This window comes from Callospermophilus lateralis, chromosome 7, assembly GCF_048772815.1.
Source record: "Callospermophilus lateralis isolate mCalLat2 chromosome 7, mCalLat2.hap1, whole genome shotgun sequence".
Taxonomy (NCBI): Eukaryota; Metazoa; Chordata; class Mammalia; order Rodentia; family Sciuridae; genus Callospermophilus; species Callospermophilus lateralis.
In genome coordinates this window covers 104,427,756-104,445,764 of record NC_135311.1, presented here as the reverse complement: position 1 = coordinate 104,445,764, position 18,009 = coordinate 104,427,756, and the positions used below count along the sequence as shown (strand labels likewise).

The window sequence follows — 18,009 nt, the reverse complement described above, 5'->3', positions numbered from 1 at the left end:
TAAGCATCTTATTTAGAGTAACATAAATCAATTATTGTAACTTCTTTTCTATCCCTGTTTTAGGCCATGTCTATTTTGGCTTTGTTTATCCCAGAAACAAACAAAGAATCATACAGATATATTTTATTTGCCTTGTGATAGTTTCCTCCCTGAATTTTCTGACAAGTATTAATATTTTTCCTTCTCTTTCCTTTTGTTGATTTAACTCAAGTTGTGATTGTATAGCATCATTCTTATTTTTTGAACAACCCTTAACTTTGGTCGTCAATGGAAAATACTCTTTTTTTAAAAAAAAATTTATTTATTTATGGAAAATACTTTTGAAGGTCTGTATTTCTTTTCATAAACTTAGATTGCTTTAATTTCTCAAAATTCATTCATTCCTTTTCTCTCTCTCTCTCTCTTCCTTCTCCAGAATACATTAATGATTTTTTTTTTTTACTTTTCCTAAGAAGATATTTTCTACTAGTGTATATTTGAGTACTTCTAGTTAATTAACAAATTCAGTAAAATTTATGATAATAAAATTTCCAAAGAGGTTAGGTTTATTAAATTTCAGAATTAATTGAATCAGAGATTTTTCAGACTCAAAAGTAAAATTTCTGGTGGCTTACTGCTTCTCAACTTGTTTTTCTTTCTGTGTTCTTTGTGATGTGGAACAGCATTTACATTTCCCCTTAAAGTTAATCACATTTGAGGACTTCTTTTTCTCTTAGTCCCTGTATATCTGATGAGCCACAGTATCCATCTGTGTTTTCCCTATTTCCCTAAGTCAAATTACATGGCCCAGGTCTTTATCATTTCTGACCTTCATACTTTCTGTATCTTTTAAATTTCCTTTTTTCCCTTTCCTTCTGCCAAAAGCAGAACAGTTCTTTTCTTACTAAGTTATTTAGGTTCTTTTCTTAAATAAAATCCTGCTTTCCCCCAAAAAGTTCAAATTAAGGTTAGTGACCTTTAAAATCAAGCTTTCACTGAAACCTGGAGTTAAAGTAGTTATAAAATATTTATAGGGACTAAAATTATTACTATGTACTTACATATCTTTATGCCAAGGATTTTCATTGATAGGAATAATTTGACTTAGAAGCATGTGATTGTAGAATAAATTGAAAAAACCCATTAATTTACATATGGTTTTTATTATCTTCTTGACTGAATCAGTGTTGAGTTACACAATAAAATGCTGACTTTGTCCTGGAGAATCACAGTATTGACTCAGCTAGTCAAAGCAGAAGTTGTGGGGGAGAATCTCTTTTGTAAATATTTGCATGTTTTATTTGACAGTTTTAGAGACGCTAACTACAACTATTAATAAATCTATAAAGGAGCCAATTATGGCAACTTTAGTAGGATATTAAACAAAAATAATAATTTCTTAGGAAATCAAAGCTTTTTTTAGACTCCAAATATATAAAAGGAACTCTACATTGACTAATGAAATCAGTAGATCATCATTTCTCATTCAAGTGTTTATTGGGCAGGTGCCTGACATGATTTTAGGGGCGTGGGATACAACAATAAACAGAACAAATAAAGATCCTGCCTTTATGAAGTTTGCATTCCATTGTAAGGAGGCAGACAACAACTAATAAACACGGGTAAATACATAATTTAGAAGGGATAAGTACAATGTAGAAAAAGGGCAGATTAATGGGAAGTTTTAATGCTAGGTTAGGAACTGAACTTTAGTATATATGTATCATTTGTGAAGATGACAAATTATCATCTGACCTGTAGTTAGAGTACTAGTTAGTTGCTTAGAAAATGTTAAGCTTTGAAATTAAGAAAGTATGGATCAGATTCCATCCTAGATCTTAGGGAGTACACAGCTAAGCAGGGGAAGGGGAAAAATCATTAAACAAACTAGCATGTTATGGTGTTATAGATACTTCAATAAAAGCATGTATAAAGTCTAATAAAGCACACAGCCCTTTCATTTTCTAATCTGATCTCACCTCTGTGATAAGCAGTTTATTTAAACCATGACTTTTTTTTTTTGGTACTGAGAATTGAACTCGGGGGCACTTAATCACTGAGCCACATCCCCAACCCTTTTTTGTATTTTATTTAGAGACAGGGTCTCACTGAGTTGCTTTGTGTCTCCCTAAGTTTCTAAGGCTGGCTTTGAACTCTCGATTTTCCTGCCTCAGCCTCCCGAGCACTGGGATTACAGGAATGCGCCATGTACCAGGCTTAAACCATGATTTTTATAAGCCTTCTAGATATCAAATCTTGCTTAGATTGCTTTATACTTGATGATGTAAATTGATCTTTTTTTTTTTTTTAATATTTTATTTTTTAGTTTTCGGCGGACACAACATCTTTGTTTGTATGTGGTGCTGAGGATCGAACCCGGGCCGCACGCATGCCAGGCGAGCGCGCTACCGCTTGAGCCACATCCCCAGCCCGTAAATTGATCATTTTTTTCCACACTTTATTACCTTAAAAAAATTAGCTTCTGATTACTCAACATGTCCAAACTTGTTCCAAATTATAATCAGTTGCACTTTTTTTAACCACCTAATTATCTAAGTGGAGTGTTTTTATTTAGCATCCATCCAGCATCCATCATGTACTGCTACAAATACTTAATGAGTAAAGCACTATAAAATTTGCAAGACACTGTGCTAGGCACTAGAAATGCAGCAATAAATAGACTGACAAAATTCTGTATTCTAAGATCTTACAATCTAGTGGAGGAGGCAATCAATAAGTAGAATGTTACATATATACATATATGTAGTTCTAAAACTTGTTCAAGGTCTGAGCATCCTGTACATTTTTAAATATCATATGAGGACTCCAAAGAGCTTGTGTTTACAGATATCTGTTAATGTTCACCAGTTCAGAAATCAAAATAGGGATTTTAAACTTATTTATTTAAAAGTAGTAACAATAGTCTGTGACAAAATAACCATTTCCCTACTCCCCTCTACAAGATAATGAGAAGAGTGACATATTAATTTTTTTCAGTTCTGTTTAATGTCAGGCTTAACAGAAGATATCTGGATTCTCATATCTGTTATATGTTGTTTTGATTGAAGAACATGAAAATATAGCCTCATACAGGTATGTAATTAGAAAAGGAAGTAATGCTTTACTAGTCTCTTAAGAGAATTGTGAATATTCTTCTTTGGTATTTCACCAAAACTCAAGTGATAGTTTTTTAATCATTAATTGCAGTGTAGAAGCTGAAACTATACAAATGAAATTGATATATGAAAATACTGTTATTCAAATCCTTTGGTTTAGCAATTTGAATAGCTCATTCACCCTCTATATGATTTTGTAACATGCATTGATCATTTAGGAATACTGTTTTTTCACTGAGTTATATAGATCTGACATAAATATTTGACATATTTTGTTTTATGACATAAAAAGTCATATTTGTTGATATTGCTTCAAACTTTCAGAATCTGTCAAGGTCATGGTGGTTGTTAAATACATGTCTTCCAAAATTCCATTGTTTATCTAAAAGCTTGAAGTTTATGATTGACAATAAACATTGTCAGTGCTCATAGATTTAGCTTGTATTATTTGCTCAGAGTTGGGCTCAAGCATTTCATCTGTGGAAACAATTTGAGCAAAAGCTGGGAATTATGATTCATGTGAGCAGTAAGCACAGTGTAACTGAAACGTCATGGTTCATGCAAGAGAATATTGGGAAAGTGCTTACTTGGGCAGCACATATACTTAAATTGTAATGAGAGAAGATTAGCATGGCCCCTGTGAAAGAATGACACACAAATTTGTGAAGCATTCCATATTTTAAAAAGTATATTGAGAAGTAAGACTAGAAATGTATTTTTATTGCTGATCTAGAACTATAACAGTTGCTCAAAATTGTCCCTAAGGCTTAAGACAATGCCTGGTACCCGGCATGTGTATTTATATAGTATCTGAGTGATAGAATATTTGAGTTTAAGAAAGGAAAGATTATCTTATCATGAGCAACATAGGTGGAGAAGGTGACATTTCCCTGTAGCCCAGAAGAATGAATATAATTCTAATAAGCAAAGGTATTAGGGGCTAAACAATGTGCTACCTGGAAAGTGATTGTATTTTCCAGCAGACTGTAAGTTACTTGAGATCATGGATTGTTCTATCCTTGTTCATGTTCCATATGCATATGTACCTTATGCATTCGAGGGCTCAGTAGTTATTTCAGCAGTGACTCAGGAGTTAATCCTGTAAACATGTCTGTGTGTGTGTGTGTGTAATGTTTTCATTTTATGCTAAGTGGGAAAAAGAGGTCTTCCTGATTATAGAGGTTAATTCTACTTTTTACTTCAATTGCAGAACATGCAAATAACCACTTCCTTTAGCAAATACATGGTAATTTTTTATAATTGTTTCATGTCTTGAAGAAGAAGGAAATATGACTTAAGGAGGACAGATTCCTAAGTAGTGTTTCAGCAGCAATAAAGTTTAAGAGTTTAAATCTGTTTCTTGTGGTTTGGCTTGTATGAATTACATAGGAAGAGTGAAATTTTCAAAATTCTCTCAGGTTCTTACTTATTCAGTCGTACATAATTTAGAAAATGTGACTGTATAAGTAATAAAAGAGCTAAGATTTTAAAATCCTGAATATGCAAGTATTTTAGACCTACTGTTTTACTTTACAAAGAACCTTTTTTAAATGAATGCTTTATCATTATTTCCTGCAAACAAGGGAATTTTTCATATATGCTGAATATAGCTATTAACATTGGAAGTGTTAGCATGAGGAAATCAACACAGATGCATTTAATTTATTTATTTATATGTGGTGCTGAGAATCGAACCCAGTGCCTCACACATGCCAGGCAAGCACTCTACCACTGAGCCACAACCCCAGCCCAACACTGATGCATTAATACCACCTAATCCTTAGACTCTATTCAAGTTTCACCTGTTGTTCTAATAATGTCCTTTATAAGCAAAAGAATCTAATTTAGAATCACATGTTACATTTAGTTGTTTTGTCTCGGTTACTTTCAGCTTGGAGTAGTTCCTTAGTCTGTCCTTGAATTTTATGTAAGCCTTCATACTTTTTTTCCTTTTCCTTTCTTTGTGTGTGTGTGTGTGTGTGGGGGGGCGGGGGCGTGATATTAGAGATGGAACCCAAGGAGCCTTTTACCTCTGAGCTACATCTCCAGCCCTTTTAAATTTTTTGGTTATTTAAAAAAATATTTTTAATTGTAAATGTAAATACTTGTATTTATTTATTTTTATGTAGTACTGAAGATCGAACCTAGTACCTCATATGTGCTAGGCAACGCTCTACCACTGAGCTGCAACCCCCGCCCCTCTTTTTATTTTGAGACAGGAAGGATCTCACTAAATTGCCCCAGCAGGCCTTGAACTTGTGATCCTCCTGCTTCAGCCTCCTGAATAGCTGGAATTACAGGTGTGTGCCATCATGCCTGGCAAAAACCTTGACATTTTTAAAGATTATAGGCCAGTTATTTTGTTCCCAATTATTGTTTTTTTTCCCCTGATGCTTCTTTACAATTATATTCAGATCACACATCTTTGAAAGAATCGTAAAAATGTTAGTGTATTCTTATCATAGGATTTGAGTTTGTTCAGTTGGTGATTTATGATGTTCTGATCATTTGATTAAGGTGATATCTGCCAGACTTGTCTTAGAAAGTTTTATATTTTTCCCTGCTTTATTAATATTTTGTGGGGAAATTAAAAAAAATATTTAATTTTAGGTGTAGATGGACACAACACAATGCCTTTATTTTTATGCGATTCCACTGCTTAGCCACAATCCCAGCCCCTGTGGGGAAATATTTTAAAGTTACCATTTCTTATCAAACTTCCAATTTGTGTATTTGATAGTAACTCCTGGTTTTCTGTTTTTCTCAGTGGATTATAACTTGCTAACATTATTATTTATTTTGATGCTCAGTTCTCAGTTTGACCAGTAGTATCCCATGTAAGCTGATATCTCTATCCTTTTGACATGTTCTTAACATAAATCTCTAAATATATCCATACTTTCTGGCACCAAAAGATATTTCAGGCTTTGTACCATCCCTATTCTAATTTTGGAATCAAACTACTTTTCTAAGAAGCACACTAATTCCTTTTAGTAGAGAAATTTAGAAATGAAAACCTGTTGCTAGGTGTCACAGCTGCCCTTTCTTTGGGAGCTAAGAAATATGAATGTTACTTCCATATGTTTGAGTATGGTAATGTACCTCCACACCCATATTGAAAACAATAAAGTTATACTGATACTTCCAATTCTAGTTTAACACCATGGAAGTTGTTCTGATTTTTCCTCCTTACCATATTTGTAACTCCATTTTTCAAAATGAGAACTGCTTTTTCCTTGTTATTTATATTTATTTGATCAGTCCTTCACTTTGTCTTTTTTTTTTTTTTTTTTAAAATCATCTGCTTCTCTTTGGAATGCCATCCTTACTCTACTTGGCCTTGGCAACCTGTGTCAGGCTGACCTTGTTCCCCACAATGTGGATACCGCCTTCACTTTTCTTGGGCTCTGACTTCCCATGTTGGACTTAGCCATTATGTAGAGCCCATCTTCATTTTGCTTTGAGCTCTGATGTTCCATGCTTGATCTTCCCTTTGCTTGTTGAGATATGCTTTGTCTTCATCCTGTTCAGACTCTGACATCCTGAACTAGACCATTGATCCATTTGATATAATGCTTTTAATTAAATTATATAGATTTTCTAACGTCCCCTTTCTGTTTTAAGATTTGACTTACTGTTCCACAAAATCATTTAGTTGTGACAGTTCCTTAATTTCTTTTTATCTTTTATTACCTTGTCATGTTAGATGAATATTGGTCAAGTATTTTGTAGAATGTTTTTAATTTTTGGTTTACCAGATATTTTCTCATGATGAGATTGAGATGATGTATTTTTGCAAGAATACAATAGAAATAATATTTTCTTCTCAGATTGAGAGAGGGGTATGTGATGTTAACCAGTCTTATCACTGGTAATGTTAACTTTGTGTTTGGGGGGGTAATAGTTTCTTTTTCTTTATCTTTCTTTTTTTTTTTTTTTTTTTTTTTTTTGTGGTACTGGGGATTGAAACCTGGGCCTTATGCATGCTAGTCAAGTGCTGTACCACTGAGCTATATACCCTCAGCTCTGGTGATGTTAACTTTGATGATTCAATTAAAGTGATGTCTGTCAGATTTCTCCATTGTAAAATTACTACTTTTTCCTTTGTATTTGGTAATACCTGAAAGAAATACTTGGAAACTATGCTAATTTCATCAAACTTTCCACCTCCAACTTTTCCTACTGCTTTTAGCCGTTAGTAGGTCTTGCCTGCAGTAATTATTACAGTGATGTTGGTCTAGTGGTGATTTTTTAATTTCTCTCATTCTTTCTCCCTTATTAATTGTAATTCCTTTGAAAGAAAAGATATCCCTTCTCCCCATTCTATATTCAGTTTTTTATATGAGTATTGGTCTCATGTATATTTGCTATATTCTATGGGTTATAGTTCAATGCTATCTGGATTTGTTTTTTGTTTTGTTTTCTTACTCAAAAAAATATTTTTTGGCACTATGAATTGAACCTAGAGTCACTTTACAACTGAGTTTCAGTCTGAGTCCTTTTTATTTTTTATTTTGAGATAGGGTCTCACTAAATTGTTGAGGCTGGCTCAAAACTTGGTGATCCTCCTGATTAACCTTCCCACATCATTGGAATTACAGGTGTGCACCACCACATCTAGCCTTGCTCCAATTCCTTAGTCTTCCAATATCTAGTCAAGATACTGTTTTTCAGAACTACTTCATGTCTTAGTTATCATTAGCTGCTACATAACAAATTATCATAGATTGCATAGTTTAAAATGGCAGATATTTATTTCTTTCAGTCTGGAGGCTGGGAAGTTTGAGATAGGGGTGCCAGTGTGCTAGGTTTTGGTGAAGGCTCTCTTCCAAGTTGCAGATAATCAATTTCTCCTTGTGTGCATATTGTGGAAAGAGTGAGAGCTTTCTGGGGTCCCTAATACCATTCAAGAGAGTGCTACCCTCATAACCTAAATACCTCCCAAAGTCCCCATCTCCTAATACCATCCAATTAGGGTTAGGCTGTTATTAGATATTTAGTTCATAATATTAATATTTTCTTCTTCACACCTTTCAGAGTGGTTGTCTTACTTATTTGTATTTTTAAGTAAATTTTTTAGTTTTTGCATTCTATTCTTCATCTCTTCTTACCTTCCTGGTTGGTTTTCATCAATTAATTTGTGGGAGGGTATGTGAAACCTTACTGATTCTAAGAGTTTGAACATATACCAAAAGATATATTCAGAAAAGTGTTTCTACTTCCTTAGCCCTGCTCTCCTGTTCCTATTATCTCTGGTTTTCTATCCTTTCTTGCTAATGACTTGTATGTAATCAATTTCTCCCCCCCACACACACCCATACACAATGGGGATTGAACCCAGGAGCTTTACCCCAGGGCCTTACCAAATCACTTATGACCTCACTAAATTGTTGAGGCTGGCCTTGAACTTGGTTCTTTCTGTCCCAGAATCCTTCTGTCTCAGAATCCTTCTGTCTTTGGGATTTGTAATCCCAAATTGCTGGGGTTACAGGCATGCACTACCACATCCAACCTAATTTCTTGTTTACTCTTGTATTTCTTTTATAGGAACAAGCAGACACATGTATATTTTCTTTGGTATCCTTATTTTTTACACTAAAGCTGCACACTTTGATTTTTTTCATTTAGTATTGTATCTGGAAATCACTCCAAATTATTCTAATGGAATCTTCCCTATTCATTTTTCTTAACCTGCATAATACTCCAAAGTTTATTAAATGCATACTCTGTATGGGTATTTAGAGTATTTTTCAGTATTTTGTAATTACAAAAAGTGTGACAGTGAATAACCTATCTGGGGTTTCTAGGACTTCTGAAATCTGTGGCTTAATGTTTTTCATAAATTTTGGAAAATTCTCAGCCAAATGGTACTTTTGTTCTCTCCTCTCTTTTGTCTGCTTCTGGTATTTCAGTCACATGCGTGTTATAGTATCTTACCCTCTGTTGCTTTTACCCTTTCTTCTGTGTTTTCTATCCCTTTTATTCACTGTCTGTTGTTTCAATAAGTTTCTTGTAGTCTCTCTTCTGGTTCTCTATCTCTTGAATTGTATTTGATGTTAAAATAATCCATTGAGTTCTTAATTTTGATTATTGTATTTTTTTTTGTAATTGTGTATGGACAGCATGCATTTATTTTATTGGTATGCAGTGCTGAGGATCAAACCCAGTGTCTCACACATGCTAGGCATGCACTCTGCCATTGAGCTACAGCCACCGCCCATGATTATTGTATTTTTAATTTAGAATTTATATTTGGTTATTTTAAAGATCTAAATGAGAAACAAAACATTTTTGTCATTTACTTATTTTTTTAGTATTATTAGTTGTAGATGGACACAATACTAGTATTTATTTATCATTTTTATCCGGTGCTGAGGATTGAACCCAGGGCTTCTTCACACATGCAGCAAGCGCTTTACTACTGAGCTACAACCCTAGCCCAATTTTGTCATTTATAAAAAATCCTGGAGCTTCTGTTGATGTTTTTTTTTTTTTTTTTTTTTTTTTAGAGAGAGTGAGAGTGAGAGAGAATTTTTTTTAATATTATTTTTTAGTTTTTCGGCAGGCACAACATTTTTATTTGTATGTGGTGCTGAGGATCGAACCCGGGCCGCACGCATGCCAGGCGAGCGCGCTACCGCTTGAGCCACATCCTCAGCCCTCTGTTGATGTTTTTGATATATTTTTTAAAAATGTTTATTTTTTAGTTGTATTGGACACAATACATTTATTTTATTCATTTATTTTTATGTAGTGCTGAGGATCGAACACAGGGCCTTGCACATGCGAGGTGAGTGCTCTACCACTGAGCCACAATTCCAGACCCTGTGGTAGATATTTTATTTGAAAAATTATCTATAGAAATATAATTCATCTGAGATCTTACAGAAAATATTTTAATTTGCTTTTGCTAACTAAATAGGTGCCTGGAGTCACTAACAATCTGGGAGTCATTTTAGTCTATTCAGGCAACAAGATTTTTCTAGTCCCTCCTGATGACCAAGCAGTTGTTTTGCTTTACCCTTAATTTCAAGGCACAGCCATTGAGGATCCCAATCAAAACATTGGCCATTTACCAGAATTCATGCTGTAGATGGGCCCTGGCCTCCAACTTTCAGTTTGAAAAGACTTCTTTTTAAAAATAGACTATTTTGGGACAGTTTCAGATTGAGCTGAAAGTACCGTTCTCACATACTTCCTGCCCACACACAATGAGCCTTGTAAGTGCATTGTCCAGGCTAATGATTCTTTTCTTCAAATTTCTCATATCACCAGGCAAAAAGTGGCCCTAAGTACCAGGCTTATCTTCTAGATGTCTGTCCTTTCCCAGATCTTAGCCTGATAATTCTTGTTGGTGTCTGATGCCTTTGACCAGATTTTTTTGCCTTTTCATTTAAATCCAATTTATTTTTTGACTGACACATAAAAACAAAAATTGTGCATATTAGTGAACTAAAGAAATGTTTTGATATGTGTTTACATTGTATAACCATTAAAACAGGTTAAGCATATCTTCTCAAGCATTTATCATTTCTAACACTTTTAGAATTCTTTTCTCTACCTTTTTGAAATGTATATTATTGTTACCCAGAGTCACCCTGCTGTACAATAACACACCAGAAATTCTTGCTCCTATCTTAGTAAAACTTAGTATCCATTGATTAACCTTTTCCCAACCCTTTCACCCCTTATTTTTCCCAGCCACTGGTAACCCTATTATACTTTCAACTTGTATGAGATTATCTTTTTCAGATTTCATATGTGAGTGAGATCATGTGGTACTTGTCTTTCTGTGCCTGACTTACTTAACATAATGATCTCCAGTTCCATCTGTATTGTTGCGAATGATAGGATTTCAGGATTTCATTGTCTTTTTAATGACTGAGTAGTATTCCATTGTGCATATGGACCACATTTTAAAAATCCATTCATCTGTTTGTGGGAATCAGTTTTTTTTTTTTTTAAGTATTGTCAGTATAGTTTTTCTAGTTGTTCTCAGTGGGAAGGTTGGTCTGATCTATGTAACCTATCTATTAAACACAGTTTTCTCTTTGTTATATTTTTTGCAAGTAGACTTGCATTTCTGCTTAAATATTAGATCTATTAGATATTATAAACTCAGATAAGACAGATCAAGGTAACACTGTTAGGGGAGTAGCACAATTAAACACCTCTATTAGCATTATGGTCTTAAAAGTTTGCTTTCAAATATGGAGATACAGTGTAGAAATTATAGTTTTATTTTTATTTTATTTTATTTTTTTATGTGGTGCTGAGGATCAAATCCAGGGTCTTACATGTGCTAGGAAAGCTCTCTACTGCTGAGCTACAACCCCAGCCCCAAAAGTTTTAATTTTTTATTATCTCTTATTCTAGCTCGTGATGCTGATGAGCGAGAGAAGTGGATCCATGCTTTAGAAGAAACAATTCTTCGACATACTCTTCAGCTTCAAGTAAGAGTCTTTACATGACTTCTGGATAGTTTGTTAGGGGTGTGTGTGTGTGTGTGTGTGTGTGTGTGTGTGTTTTCTGTTTTTTTAAAAAATAACCGATATGATATAATAATAAGTTGCTTATTCTTGCTTTTATGGTATTATCATATATTGTAAAGTTATAGTCCTTTATTTTCTTCTGTTTTCTATAGGACAAAGTATTGATTTTTGTTTAGAAAGAAGATAATATAAGGCAATGTTAAAAATGAAGTGCTGTGTTAATTTGCCATAGTAATTATTTTTTTCATTTATTATATTTTAATTGTCTTTGTTTCTTTCCACATTTTTATTGGTTCATTACAGTTGTATATAATAATGGAATTTGTTGTTACATGTTGTACATGCACATAATGTAACAATATAACTTGTCAGATTAATTTTTTACTTAATATAAATAGTTGTTATTGATATAATCAAATTATAGAATCATGCATGATAATACGTAAGTGCTGAGAAGTTGATCTCATTTTCTCATTAATAGGATTTTGGCTATTACCACATGCATTGATTAGTATGGCAATTCTAACTGGGATAAAAGTGAAAGAAAACTCAACCAAAAATGGATCAAGGGAAAAAAAAGAGAAGCCGATTTATTTGAGTTTTAATTTGAAATAGTTCCTTAAACAACGTTGTAAGGACTCAGATTCCCCATCTCTGTTTCTAGATTCCATTTCTTCTAATTTGGCTTCACTTTCAGATAGGTTTTCCCTTTGTGTTGTTAAGATGGTTGTAGCAATTTAGTCTCACATCATAGGAACTCTGAGTCCATTGGGGGCTCTTGTTCTTTCTGGAGCTCAATAAGATCAACAGGTGCAGTGCTGATCACCTTAGCTTCAGTCGTTTTTCTGATCCAAATTAATCACAATTTCACAATCATATGTTCTACCTTGGAGCTAGGATGTTATGGGCTTCATCAGAAACAATTGATAGTAGGGTAGAAGATGTGTCCACCTTACCCCATCCCAGAGAGTAAAAATAAGGGAAAAAAACAAAAAATCTCTCTTCTACAATATAGAAAATACTCATCTATGTTTATTCTCCAACAAAAGAGCTTATATTTATGGCATATAAAGGATTTCATTTTATTTTGATTTAGAGGATTGAATTGTAGAAAACTGCTTTATAAATTTTTCTCTCTACTTAACTTTTGTCCTATACCAGGAATTAGCTTCATTAGATAAGATGCATAGGGAATTTCATGTTGTACAAGTTGTGAGGTCCCCATCACTTGAAAGTATTCAAGTAGAAGCTTAAAAACATTTTTTGAGTATGTGGTTATTCAGGGACAATAAGACATTAATATGGAGTTGAAGTAGTTACTCTATGAGTTATGTTTTTTAAAGCAGTTTCGTGGTCTCCATGGGGTTTTTCCCCCCCTTTAATTTAGGGAGTTTTATAAATAATACAGCATCATTTCAGTAAATTTGTGATTCAGCAAGTTGATAAGTGTTTAATAGTAATAATAGACTGAATGTGGCAGATGAGATTTCCCCCACATTTGGTTTAGACTGACATATAATTCTGTTAATGATCTGTTTTCAGGCTACCAGTACCAATATTTCTGCCACTGTATCTCTCTGTAAACCTACACAAATGCTGTTGCTTACTTATGTTCTTCCAAATGGTTTTAAAATTTCTGGCCTCTACATCTGTATGATGTTCTTAATCTTTGAATGTCTTTTGCCCTTTTCTTCAAGGTCTAGTTCAAAACTGACCTCTTCTGTGGAAACTCCACTGATTGGTTCTCCTCCCTTGGCATCCAAGTTCAAAGTGATCTCTTTCCTTTGAATGTCATAAGCATTGCACAATTCACAGAGTGCTTACCATATTCTTCTTGTTTACCTTTTAAAGTATGTAGAACTCACACCTTTCTAGTTAGCATACAGACTCCTTAAGGTCAGATACTGACTTTGAAAAGATTTTGATAAGAAGAGCATTTATGTATTTTTTCCAAATTTAATGTACAGAGAGGATAAGACATTTAGAAATATGGAATTAAATGTTCATTTAAGTGACCAAAGAGTCTCTTCCCAGAAGAAGGCAAGTGTGGTAAAGACATTTGCTCTGGAGCCAGAATGTCTGGTTTGTATTCCAGTGTCATAACTTACATTTAACCATTAACACTTAACTTACTGTTTCTGGTTTCCAGTGTCCTTATCTATAGAAGGACAAGAAATAACCACTTAATATGAGTTGTTGTGATGGTTAAATGAAATTAAATGTAAATCGGATGAAATAATGCCTAGCTATAGTAAGAACTTGATAACTGTTAGTTGCCATTACCAATACAACAACTACTGCCATTTCCTCTGCCAGTGCCTGGTATTCTACTAGTGCTCAGTAAATGTTAGTTAAATGGAGAAATAATTCAAGGAATTAATGAAGAAACAGATAGATTGCTTTTCCATGCTGTTATTAAATACTTTGAGAATATGGCCAAAGGGACTGGTAGTTCACCAGAAATACCATTAAATCTGTGGGTGAAGCATCGTTATGCAAAAAGGAGATGTGGTAGAATTGCAGTCATTAGCCTGTAATCCCAGTGGCTTGGGAGGCTGAGGCAGAAGGATCATGAGTTCAAAGCCAGCTTCAGCAACTTAAGGAGGCCCTAAGCAATTTAGCAAGACCCTGTCTCAAAACAAAACATAAAAAGGGTTGGCGATTTGGCTCAGAAGTTAAGCGCCCCTGGGTTTAATTCCTGGTACAAAAAAAAAAAAAGATAGCAGTTATTATAAGGCTTGGAAAATAGTAGAAGCAATGCAAAGGCTTTATTCAAAGGACAGTCTTCAGATATGATAATTACATGTATGCCAAATCTGTTCTAGAAGAACATGAATTTAGTATTTAAGGTACATTTACAAGAGTAGCTGAAAAACCAATCTTTTAATAATATTGAGATACCCTGATTCATGTGTCTAACTGGGTGTTCAGGCCCAGGATTGCAAAACCCCAGCATACTGTTTATTAATCCCAAAGAACTTGGTGGACTCAATGGAAAGGGTTTGGACATTTTACTACTGTGGAGGGCTACATCACACCTACAAGCAGGAGAAGTATATGGGATAGGTTGAACGTGTGGTATGGAAATGGGTTTCTTTAGATGTTTTGTGAGTGTGTTCTTCTATTTTACCAAGTTTGCTCTGCTTTGATCCCCACCTAAAGACTGGAGGAGATAAGGGAAATGGTTAATTTCTGTTTCTCTCATCACATTCCTTAGACTTTCTTATCTCACTGCTTAGAACAATAAGCATTTCAAGGCACTGAATAGTGTTTACCCCAATAACTGAGATTAATAAAAATCTTTGGAGCCTTTTTTCTTGAGTGTTAACCTGTTTCACCGAATATTAACTTTTTCAGACATACATTTCAGTATCTCATTATGTAAAGATCTGTTACCACAACTGTATTATTTCCCTTGGACTCATTAGATTTTATTTTCATGTGATATAGAAAAGTAGGTGTTTGTTTTCTCTCTTGAAGCCCTTTGTTTCCCAAAGGAAATGATTGCAATATAGATACGTTCCTTCTTTCCAGGTAAAATGGTGTGGAGAAGTGGTCAGTTGCTTGAGTTTCCTATGTCAGAAGAAGATGCCCCTGAGGGTTGTTGCTATTCCTGGAGGCAGATGAATTTCTGACTTCTAAATTGGCGCTTAAGATTTTTTAGAATTCAATTTTAAAATAAATTCTGTTGTATTAGTAATAGCTTTTCTATCTTGAACTCTTAGGAAGGAACTAAGAACAGATGGTCCAGTTTTATAGATAACTAGAGGTTTTTCCTTTAACTGCCAGAAATTTATTTTAACCGTATGTTTTTATGGAAATCTTACATATTTTTCTGCCTTTTCATTGTAGAAAAGAAAAAGCTTTGAAGTAATATATGTTCAACCCAGAATGTATGGAGAACATAGAAAATTTATTTATTCAGTAAATATTTATCAAGCATTTACTGTATTCCATGTACTATGGTCCATGCCTTTGTGGAACTCAGTCTAGTATAAAGAAGAAGCCATAATGACAATTAAACTTTAAAAATCTAATAAAGCAAACATGTAGGTAAGACATGCTTCTACAAAATTTTAATCTATTAGAAGTATATAAAATATAAGTAATAAGGCTGGGATTGTGGCTCAGCGGTAGAGCGCTCGCCTAGCACAGGCAGGATCTGGGTTCGATTCTCAGCACCACATAAAAATAAAGGCATTGTGTTGTTTCCATCTACACCTAAAAAATAAATTAAAAAAATATATAAGTAATAGGTTTTCCCAAGTTTTTCCTCTGGAGATAAATATGTTTTTCATTTATTAACTTCCTAACCCTGATGTAAAGTTACAGTACATAAATGAAGAAACATTTAAGACAAAGAATAACTAAACAACACAAAGCAATTTTAGTCATCTTGTGGCAGGAATTGGCTATTTGGTATTAAATTTGGCAACTCAAGTGTTTTTTTTTTTTTTTTTAGTTGTAGATGGACACAATATCTTTGTTTTATTTATTTTTGTTTTTTTTATGTGGTGCTGAGGATTAGACCCAGTGCCTCGCGCATGTAGCAAGCACTCAACCACTGAGTGACAACCCCAGTCCCGCAACTCAAGTGTTTTTAATGAAATCTGAAAGTTGTTTCAGAAAGGTAAGTGACCAGTGCAGAATGTTACCTATAAATATTCAGGCACTTGGGGCTGGGATTGTGGCTGTGCGGTAGAACACTCTCCTAGCACGAGCAGGACCCAGGTTCGATCCTCAGCACCACATAAAAATAAAGGCATTGTGTTGTGTCCAACTACACCTAAAAAAAATAAATATTAAAAAAAATTCAGGCACTAGGGCTGGGGTTGTGGCTCTGTGGTAGGGTGTTTGCCTAGCATGTGTGAGGCACTGGGTTCAATCCTCAGCACCACATAACAATAAATAAATAAAGTCATTGTGTCCATCTGTAACTAAAAATCATTCAGGCACTAGTACTCATAAAATGTAACTTTAAAAATTAAAGAGTACTGAAGGCCCATATACAAAACCATTACTTCCTGTCGCTCAGTTTTCTCTGTTCTGCTCCCCAGCCTAGCCAATTTTTTTCCTAGTGTATTGTGCTACATTAGTAGCATGATAGCTAGCATTTAATTTTTCAATAGACACTTTAAGCTCCTAAAACATGGCAATCCCTGTGTTACGAAATGCTGAGGATACATTGGAGAGCAAGGCATTGCACTGTCACGGGCATCTTGAGTTAGTGTAGAATGTGTTCACTCTAATCTTGAACTAAATATTTCTTTGTTTGATAATGCATTAAGATTTGCATGCAGTTTACCAAGTTTTGAAATATAGTGGCCTTAATCATGAGGTGCAAGGACTTTTACTACATATGCCAAGTGATATATTTATTCCACCTGGCTAAAGTTTCTACTTGGAAACCTGTTAGCTGATTTCAGTTTTGAGATTTCTGGGAATCAGACATGCAAAATATTGAAGCTATATATCCTGCTTCTGAGAGTTGTCTTTTAATGTTAATCTGCTTCAGAAAAGTGGCTTGTATTGGTGAACAAATGCCCAGGGAAAACATGATTTGACTAAATAAATAAATATTTATTTATTTATTTATGTATTTATTTAAGAGTAGTTTTAGGTTCATGGTAAAATTGATCAAAAGGTACAGAATTTTCCTGTGTATTCCCTACCTCCAAACATGCATGTCTTCCTTGATGATCAAGATTTTCAACCACAGTGGTACATTCATTACAATTGACCTACCCTAACACATCATTATTACTCAAAGTACATAGTATATGCTAGGTTTCATTCTTGGTGGTGTTTGTGAGTTTTCATAAATTTCTAAAAACATCTATTTATCATTACTAAAAATTCTCTGTACTACACTTACATATCCCTCCCTTCCCTTACTTCTTGACAACCACTGAACATTTTACTGTCTCCATAGTTTTTCCTTTCCCTGAATGTCCATTTCTGATGGATTTCTTTCCCTTAGAAAAATAGATCCAAGTTTCCTCCTTGTCTTTTTATGACTTGAATACCTCATTTTACTGCTAAATAAATATTTGTTCTAATCTTGAACTAAATATTTCTGTTTGATATATTAAGAATTGCATACAATTTACCAAGTTTTGGAATATGGTGGCCTTGATCATAAGGTATAGGGACTTCTCCTATATGCCAAGTGATATATATATTCCATGTGATAAAAGTTTCTACTTGAAAACCTAGTAACTGACTTTATTTGACTTCAGGATGTACCAGCATGTCTTGATCCATTCATTCACCTACTGAAGAACATCTTGGTTGCTTTCAAATTTTGGCAATTATGAATGAAGTTGTTATAATTACTATGTGCAGGTTTTTATGTAGGCGTGTTTTCAACTCTATTGGGTAAATACCAAGGAATGGCTTTTCAGTGTTATGTGGTATGAGTA

At 34.1% G+C, this 18,009-nt stretch overlaps 1 protein-coding gene and 1 non-coding gene across 6 annotated transcripts in view; both read left to right on the top strand.

Annotated features, from left to right (window-relative positions):
- The window catches only part of Osbpl9 (oxysterol binding protein like 9), a 136,299-nt gene that overhangs the window by 53,385 nt on the left and 64,905 nt on the right, over window positions 1-18,009 (top strand). For all 5 annotated transcript variants that reach the window (XM_076860429.2, XM_076860430.1, XM_077109923.1 and 2 more), the window contains exon 4: window positions 11,472-11,548. In XM_076860429.2, the coding sequence (XP_076716544.1) occupies window positions 11,472-11,548 (77 nt within the window). The remainder of the gene's footprint in view (window positions 1-11,471; window positions 11,549-18,009) is intronic.
- On the top strand, window positions 3,675-3,777 carry LOC143405422 (U6 spliceosomal RNA). The gene has a single exon (XR_013092119.1). It is a non-coding gene; the product is annotated as a U6 spliceosomal RNA (small nuclear RNA).